General features: G+C 40.1%; 1 protein-coding gene across 2 annotated transcripts; it reads left to right on the forward strand.

Moving 5' to 3' along the window:
• The first annotated feature begins 439 nt into the window (after positions 1–439).
• On the forward strand, positions 440–7,175 carry LOC146618129 (low affinity immunoglobulin gamma Fc region receptor III-like). 2 transcript variants are annotated; one of them, XM_085373655.1, is made up of 7 exons: positions 440–478; positions 549–584; positions 5,185–5,448; positions 5,528–5,773; positions 6,208–6,264; positions 6,337–6,492; positions 7,093–7,175. In XM_085373655.1, the coding sequence occupies exons 1-7, from the start codon at positions 448–450 to the stop codon at positions 7,173–7,175; spliced, it is 873 nt and encodes a 290-aa protein (XP_085229781.1). In that variant the 5' UTR covers positions 440–447. The 2 variants fall into 2 exon arrangements, with proteins under 2 accessions (XP_085229781.1, XP_085229780.1); XM_085373654.1 differs by having other exon boundaries at positions 6,208–6,492.
• Positions 7,176–9,161: the final 1,986 nt, after the last annotated feature.

The raw sequence follows: 9,161 nt of genomic DNA on the forward strand, positions 1-9,161 counted from the left end.
AACATTTTCAGAAACAGCAGGTGAAGAGAACACAAAAACAGACAACATCCTTAACCAGCCGGGGCCCATGAGACACTGTTTTACAGCTATAGCTGTCATACTTTCTGCGCTTTGGATCTTTACTATTGTCTGAGCCAAAACTCCCACCTTGTCTTTATTACTGACTGCAATTCAAGAAACTCCAAACAGAGGCCAATACTGAAAAATATAAATCAATGACTGAAAACAGAAAAACACACAAACCACGAGAGAGCTGATGGTTAACTTAAGGTTGTGGTCCAATCAAATCTCTTACTATGTAATTTTTCTGCTTCTATGGAATGGAAAAGGGTCTTTCGTTATATTCAGACAAAGAAACCACAAAGGGAGGGGACGCGAGTTTCATTTTACTGTAAACTGAGTGAAGTGTCATTATTAAGTCTCAGTCAAATATGACCAATTGAAAGAATGAAGGGTGCATATGTCCTGTGGCTGCTGTGTAAGTACACCACATATTCTTTTGTCAGATTATTGTGAAACTTAAACTAACTGAGTGTTATTCTATTTAGGGTTGATCTCCCTGCTGTGTGGCTCAACAAATCAAGGTTAGTTCACTTTGTTTTATTCTACCAGGAAACCCCACTTTATACAATTACATGTTTAAATACAACATGGTGTACAAAAAACAAACGAATGTTTTAAGATATGCTTTCACTTACCAGAACATATAATTTCACAGGCCTCCGTAGTTTTCCCATGAATTATTTCCATGTAGCTCGTAACTGAGCTGAGACAAAAAAAGGTACAGAGATAAGCTAAAGGTTTAAGTATCAAGGTTAATACAATAAAAATAAAATAAAAGGTAATTTCTGGTGGCAGTTTCAGTGGAAAGTGATTCAGAGACATAAATATAGATATGCATCTAAATCTGGATTTTTTTAAATGAAGGCTTCATAACAAAGATGTAGTCAAATACATAAAAGTTGCTTCAACAAGGTACTCTTGGTTTATATGCTCTCTGTGTATCTGTGAACTACAGACTACAACCAATCATTAATTAATGGTTAAAAAGCGTAAGGCTAGAAGGATATGTGCTCGCTGAATGTGCATGCATGATTATGTGTTTTTTTAAATCGTGGTTTACTGCTATATACTTTATGGTGAAGTGACTGATTCACAGGAAACCAAAGACAAAGAAGCCTAAATCCAGTCATGTCCAGTTGTCTTTGTACAAACTAGTTTACATTTTAGGAATTCAAAGTGACGAAGGATTTTTTCCCCTCACACCCTTTCAAAGGCCTATTTAAGGGGTTAAGACTTGGTTTTAGGCGTAACAGGTTTGGCAAAGCATTAATAAGAGTAAATGTCCTCACAAATATAGCCAAACATACATGCCTGTGTGTGTATTGTATAACACTTCATGTATACACAGCAGGCAGCAGCTGTCGTGGAGGAAGCAGCGGTAACAGAGGAACCTTTCGTCCAAATAACCTCAAACTCAAAATGGAACTTGCTCACGTCCACAAAATACCCCGACAGTTTTGTAGTGAATCTGATGAAGGGTCGTTGAGCTGAGCAAGGAAAAGATGCAATTAGAGACAGATTTCTCAAATCATTAGATGATATCCAGCTAAAAGGAAGTATTTAAAAAAAGCTTCAGCAATTTTGCCCAACGTAGTAATCCAGTGGTGTTGATACTGAAGTTTTGTATTTACACATAAAAGTACTGTCTCCACGTTCATTTGAATTTCATTTTGAGGCTGAGCTGCTGGGGGGGGGGGGGGGGGGGGGCAGTGGTGTGCATTGAATGCTTTGCTGTGGCCAAGAAACCCTCTTAAATGCATGCACAAGATAGCAGTCACCACAGTTCAGGTTGGTTAGCTCCTCACTGATGATATGACCCGAGTTTATAATGCACAACCTCGTGAATGTTGAAACTCGTCAGCTTCGGACTTCGACTGCAAACTTAAACTTATAGCTACTGTTCGGTCGGTGGGTTGTGGTTGGAGACCCAGCTTTCATCAGCAGTGATTAGTCTTGACAAAAAAGGTCACATTAGATGTGAACGTGGGTCATTCAGTAGTAAAATAATTAAAGCTCTGCAACATTTTACCTTTTATACTATGAATATTTTCTAGTTAAGAGGGCTCTGAAATTCTGCCTCATTTTATTTTTTTTTCCAGCATTTCAGAGCCTTCTTAACAATGTCTGCATAAACGGACTGGCAGACTGACTCCATAACAACAAGAAAAGAGAATTCACATAACCTTTTTCGACCTGCAGAAAGAAAGGTGATCACCATTGCACCTTCTGCAACAGCTGTTGCTCACTTACCCACAACATCCTGTTCAGCTTGATGACATACACTGTTTCCTGATTTTGAAGCATTTAGATAAGTAAACTGGGCATCTCTCATCTCAGAAAACATCCTGTGTAGATGGTGTGCTCTGCGCCTTGAATCTTGACCTAACCTGCTGCTCACCATCACCACAAACTATATATAAACTTTCCATTCCAAATAAAAAGTGAACATATTTAGACTTGACAATTGAGTGATAAATGAATGCTAGCATGCTTGGTTAGAAACCCGCATTCACAAACTGGATACACTGCAAAGACACTTATGTTTTAATTGATACTAAGTAACATACCAATCCAATTCCTACAACTTCAGTTATTAAAACTGAAAAATCAACGGTCTGCACCACACAGGAGGCTCAATAACATAATTTAAATGCTTCAAATAGAGCCAGCAGCTCAATCATGCTTCAGAGGTTCAGTTGAGTGACTTTGATTAACTGAGGTAAAGCCGTACAGATTTTGGCATCTATAGCAGCCGATATCACCATCCAACTATCAGTCTAACGTGCCACACCTGGCCAATCCTCAACAAAATCCAAGTGGATTAGTTAAATAAAAGAATTTATGTTATGAAAACAAGGGAAACTACCCAAAAAACCCAAACATTGCTTTGTAGCAGGCTGTTAACATTTGTTTTTCTGCTCTTGCTCTTGACGAAGGCGGTCGCACTTTTCTCCTCTCCTCCTCCTCCTCTCCCTTAGCTTCCCTGCTTAGCCTCTTATGTCCTTGTCTAGTCTCGTGTTTTTTGTATTACTTTTCCCTGGAACACTCTCTCACAGTCTGTTCTCTAAAACCTAAAAGAGGAATTATGGATTGGATCAACTGGTCCCTGAATGCAATTGACACCCCTCTCTCAACGAGAAGTTTGAGCTTGGGTGAGCTTGAGTGCTGAAGACATCTACCTATTCGGAATCATGATAACAGGGTTCTGGCGGATCGGAGCTGACTTGGCCCTGACTTATTGAAGAATTAAGAAAGCGGAACCGGCTGTTCAAACCCCCACAAGGCTGCCCGCTGGGATTGAAACGATGGGAGAGGCATGAGTTTCTCAAAATGGGCTCATTGAGTGCAGCACGGATAAGATCTTGGAGAAGCTACGGCTGCTGTGAATACTCAGAATAAGATCTCTGACTGCAGACTGGATACATCTCGGAAGGGCTAGCTCGGAATAACATCTCTGGGCGCAAATTGGATGACATCTCGGGGGAGGCACACTGCCGTGAGTTCTCAGAATCCTTGAGTACATGAAATGACAACATCACAGAACGCAAGTATGGCGAAGCTCGCGGCTCTCCAACGGGAGATTGAGAGACCAGTGTTGGACTGTAGAACTGCTTTGAAATTCATATGAGCTGTTCGCACTAAAGTAAAAAGCGCCATCACTTCATGCGGATACCCCTTTGGCGCCAGCTGCGGTCTCAAGGCTGGAGCTGAACAAAAACACCCTGATAACGACTGTGTTTAGACTGTTCCTTCCCATTCCATGCAAGGCCACTTGGGTTGGCTGGAAGACTGTTTACTTAGCCTAGCAGGGCGAAGGACACTGTCTCAGCTGAACTCTGGACACGCACAGACATATACACTGATATGCACACACTCATCCCCCCTCCCTTTCCAAACGCCTTCGACGCTTATTCCCTTCCGATGCTGCACCCTTTACCCACCCCTGTTGCTTTTCATGTGTTTCTTTGGTGTATTAAAAGTTTTTTCATGTTTTATGTGCAGAGGTGTTTTTTTCTGTTCTCAAACTGATCTCCCTGTTGGAGCTCAGTGTGGGGGGAGTTATTTTTTTCTCCTTATCCTTTCTCATGTGGTGCATTTTCCATTGTTATACCTCTCTGACCTGTCTTCCCCATGTGATGTTTTGTGTAATGTATGTATAGTCGGAGGGTAAGATGGCGCAGCCATTGCGTGCAATAGGTCAGCAGCCTTATGAAATTTCCCCTTGTGGGACTAATAAAGGTATATCAATTCAATTCAATTAACATGTTTATTTCTGCTTTAAAGTTGAACATTTTAACATGTGAATGGCCCACTTTTGGAGCCAGTCTCAGGTGGACATTAAAGGAACTGCAGCATTTGGCGGTTTCATTTCTCTGTTCTGAAGGATTCCACTTCACTGACATTCCATTTGGTGTGGATTTCTTTTTTAACCTTTAGCAACAATCACTCTGCACTATGAATCTTCTGCAATTAACTGCAATCACCCGAGTAACAAAGACTATAAAATGCCCCACAATGTCCTCAGGTTTCAACTGTGAAACTAAGGGCTGCACTACTCTATGACAAACCTATTATTCATTATAGCTTTACTACATGTTTTGGTAATCATTCTGACAACTTCAGATCTCAAATTCAAAGATAATTGGCATACTTCCTCCAGGAGATATTTGAAGAGACTGATGGGTATCCTTAATGAAGATTATAAACTGATGTCCTCAGGAAAAGCTACAGGTTACCAAATTATTAGTTAAATAGGCACAAAATATCTTAAGTGCTTTTATCAATCAAACTGACAGATGAAATTGTGAATGAGCGTTTGTATGTTTTATCTCATATGATGAGATTCCAAGACCCAGGGGATATAAGAAATTCCAGTCTAACCTAATGTAATCTAATCCTGAATAACTGTGGTTGCATGGAGTTTAACCATACCCTAGATAAACCTGGATAAATGGGAGTGATCCCAAACAACTACTGCCCTTAAAAACCACCTTCCATACTTAAATGTTGGTGTTTGTGGATGGTTCTGTGTGCATTAATTGTTTCACTGTAATTCTCAGAGACAATCTGATGGCTGCCTCAGGGTTTTGTAAATGTGCATAATCCATATCTTCCCCACAGCTCGTCTGACTGTGAGCCCCAGCAGCTCTCAGCTGTTTGAAGGTGACTTTTTGTCTCTGAGCTGTGAGGCTGAGGACTGCCCTGCTGGATGGACTGTGAGGAGGAACACGCCCAAACGACAAAGGAGTCGGTGTGGAGATGGGTGGGGAAAACAAGTCGGTTCGTGTTGTACCATCACCTACATCTTCAGAAGGGACAGTGGTGTTTACTGGTGTGAGTGCGGAGAGGGAATAAGCAGTAACACCGTCAACATCACTGTGACTGGTAAGAATATTGTGTGTAGTTAGTGTTGGTGAAGCTGTGTGTCAGTGGATGAAATGCTGTAGTTTGTGTCTGTGTGGAGGTGGCCGAGTGATCCTGCAGAGTCCTGTGCTTCCTGTGATGGAGGGAGACAGCATCACGCTGCTCTGTAAATCAAAGCCCCCACATTCAAACCTCTCAGCTGTTTTCTATAAAGATGGCTCCGTCATCAGGACTGAGTCGACAGGTCACATGACCATTCCTCATGTTTCCCTGTCTGACGAAGGCCTCTACAAATGTCACATCAGTCAACATGGGGAGTCTCCACCCAGCTGGATCACTGTCACAGGTAATTTTCAGTATGATCAACATTTATTTCATCCATAGATGGACATAGATAGCATGAGGTCACCCATTAGTCAGTGAAGTCCCAATATGAGACCTCAGGCTTTTTAGCTATCACCACTTCGATGTTTTCAAACCTGCAGGTCGGATCCAACCAAAGACTTTAATTGGCTAAAGACTTCTTATGTGTTCTGTTTAACCTGAAACTACCCAATAAAGTAATCAGGAAGGTGCTTAGTGAGGTCGCAGAGTGAGGAAGCTGAGTTTCCCATAGACCTCTACACCATCCAAAGGTTTTTTTTCCTACCACAGGAGTTGCCCCCTGGTGGCCAATGGATAGCGTCACTTTTCAGACGAGATCTGAAAGTTGCGTCCATCTAAGATTACCATCTTAGATTTCATCCATGAATCACCTGAACAGTGCCATTCTCTTTACAGGTAAACCTACAACTACAGCCCTGCCTTCCACATTATCCCCACCCTCTACATCAACCCTGTCTTCTGCCTCAACTTTGCTTTCTGTCTCAACCCCAATGACCACACCGATCCAATCCACTGCCATGGCGTCTCCTTCTGCCACAGCTCTGCCTACTGATTCAGCTCCACCAGCTGTCTCCATTCACCGACCACTTGTCTTGAGAGTGGTCTGCCACCTGGTGGTGTTCTGTCCATATGTCATCACAACTGTCCTAATGGTGTCTTTATATCGACAAAGACCCACAGGTAACTTTCACTGTCAGATGATCAATCTATTAAAGGGGATCTGTTGTGTTTTTGTTTATTTTCTGTCATAATTGTATGCATGCAGCTACGGTGGTGGACTTTGCCATATATAAAGACTATTAGAGGCCTGAAACGGCCAAAGTTAGAACAATTAATGAAGAGAGGACACAAAAACAGAACAGAGAAGACCTGTTAAAAAAATCCAAAATCTAAATCTTTATTTAAAAATTGTAGGCAGTTTGGCACAGATAGGCAGTCTGCATAGTATATAGTATAAAGAAAACAAACTGAGAAACAAGCATGGGATCATACATGGAAACACTGAAACTAGCTAACACACTGGGAATGTCGGGAGAGCCTCGAAATCCGAGATACTGTAAGAACAAAGACAATCTGATCTATCAATCAATTCTCAGGTGTAAGTAAGACAAATTGAGCACAGGTGAAGCTGTGTTGATTACTTTGAAGTGTAAATCATGCAAAGCAACTTTAGAAGGGCCTTAGAAGAAAAATACAGATGTGGAAATGGGTCCCCTTAAATTCTGATTGTTTTTCTCACTTATTATTACCTCATTATGACTGAACTCTTTGTCTCCATAGCAACAGCGCCACACCCCCACCCTGAGCAGAAACTGACAGAGGACTTTGACATCATGGAGGTCACCATCGAGCATCATTTCTAAACTGCACAGAACAGAGAAATATTTTTGTCATGTAAAAGTAATAAATATTAGATTAAATAGATCTGATATTTTATGGCAGCACAAAGTCATGTATAACGTTGGAGGTAAACAAAGTGCAGTTTTTTGACTGCATATTCATATCTACAAGCCCAGTTTATTACCAAAGACTGCTGCCAGTGATTGTACAAATGAGAGAAACAAACATTTAAAAACACTCTATGTGAGACTATAAAAGATTACTCTTACTGGTGTTTTTATCTGATGGTGGGTGCACCAGTTTTTGAGAAGTATCTGTCCATCTGTGGTGAGAATTCTACTTTAGAAAACAAGGGTGGATTGCTTGGTCCCTCTTCTTTGCACCAGGATCCTTTTCCTCATGTCCTGAACATCTGGGCTCAGGGTATAAATAAATCCTCATTTGTCTCCATCAGTGTATGAAGAACATGCACCTGTCATTTGCTCTTTCCTGTTGAACAAAAACCAAAACATATAATAAAACAAATGATCAGAGACTTAGAACCTGTGTCAGAGGTGACAGACTTCTATAGGAGCAAAAGTCATTTCGCAGCCAATGTAGTCTCCCCCTAGTGGCCTTTAAACAGAATGCAGGTTTAAGGAAAACATTTTTGAACAGATTGAAAGATCATGACTACGTCAGGAAATGCCATGAGTGCCATGAAGCACTAAAGGAACCACTGAAGCACCTTTCCTCAGTCTGTTGACACTCTGAACAGCTCTTATTGTTGCTGCCAGTCACATAGATCAGGGTCGTGCCGCTCAGTGAGCATTTAAACAGCTTCTCCTGTTGAACATTTCCACCTTCTGTGCTGTTTTGATTTCCTAATAAAAAAAATGGCTGAATTAAGCTCCAGGGAAAAATGTTTCACATGTATGAAGCACTTTTCTTCTGTTACAAGCTGCTACAAATTTATATATTACAATAAGTCATCTTTTTTCAGTTGAATTAAACTAGCTTTTTTGTGGCTCAAAATTGGCTGAGGGACTGAATTTTTGCCCTTCGATGAACAAAAAAAATACTCTGAAACTGTTGAACCTGCCATGAAGAAAACTTGTTAAAAGCACACTCCTGTGCTTACTTACGGCAGGTAAGAAAAAAATGTGACTTTAACCAAACCTATAATTGTGTGCTAGCAAAAATAAATACATACAAAATGTCCTTAACATTTTTTAAATCAAACTGATCCATTTTATCATTAGGCTAGTATATATGTGTATCGTCACACCTATCTTCCATTTGACAGTCCTCATATTCTCAATTAAAAACTAAAACAGACATTGAAAATAACAAAAGCTAAACATTTAAAGAGGAAACAAAAATGTAAACTAATAAAAAAAAATAAAACGCAAATTCTGCTCTACATTATCTTTATGTGAACCATAAAGACTCAACAAGAGCAGCACACTCAAGTGAAAGAATAAATAGATCTTTATTGGTCTCAGGGTCATGATTGTACAGAGCATGTGCAGAACATACAAAAGAAACGATGGCACTTGGAATGTTCCATTGTAAAAATGTTTTTAAAAAAAGCACAGTTCATAGCAATATACAGACTCACAAAGTAAGAACAAATATTCAAAGTTTGTTTCAAGGCTTTAGTGTCATCATGTCATCATCACAGTAAAAAGTATGGATGCTTTGCCCTTTGTAAAATACTAAACCCAAACTTTTTTGGACCAAGGAAATAAAAACAAACACAATGTTAAATAGTGTAACATAGGAAAGCACATTGAAAGACATGAAACTGTCGCTATAAATATAATGATAGGGCCACTTATCATTACCCTTTTGTTAGAGATACCAAGGAAATTTCATTAACCAGGTAAAAATGTGATCATGTACCTGAAAACATCCATTTCAACAGTTAAAGAGCAGTTATTATTGCTACAAAAATGTATACTCTGTATGTGCCTAATGCATTTCTTGGGGAGTCAAAAAACATACAGTATGGTCCCACAAATTCACTG

This window comes from Diplotaxodon limnothrissa, linkage group LG15, assembly GCF_057381915.1.
Source record: "Diplotaxodon limnothrissa isolate DT_005_m linkage group LG15, D_limnothrissa_male_GT1.1, whole genome shotgun sequence".
Classification (NCBI taxonomy): Eukaryota; Metazoa; Chordata; class Actinopteri; order Cichliformes; family Cichlidae; genus Diplotaxodon; species Diplotaxodon limnothrissa.

Excerpts from the sequence above, each read along its gene's own strand:
- LOC146618129 (XM_085373654.1), top strand. The coding sequence starts at position 448 with ATGAAGGGTGCATATGTCCTGTGGCTGCTGT. Across the intron at positions 479-548 it reads ATATGTCCTGTGGCTGCTGT|GGTTGATCTCCCTGCTGTGT; the intron begins GTAAGTACACCA and ends TATTCTATTTAG. Across the intron at positions 5,774-6,207 it reads CAGCTGGATCACTGTCACAG|GTAAACCTACAACTACAGCC; the intron begins GTAATTTTCAGT and ends TTCTCTTTACAG.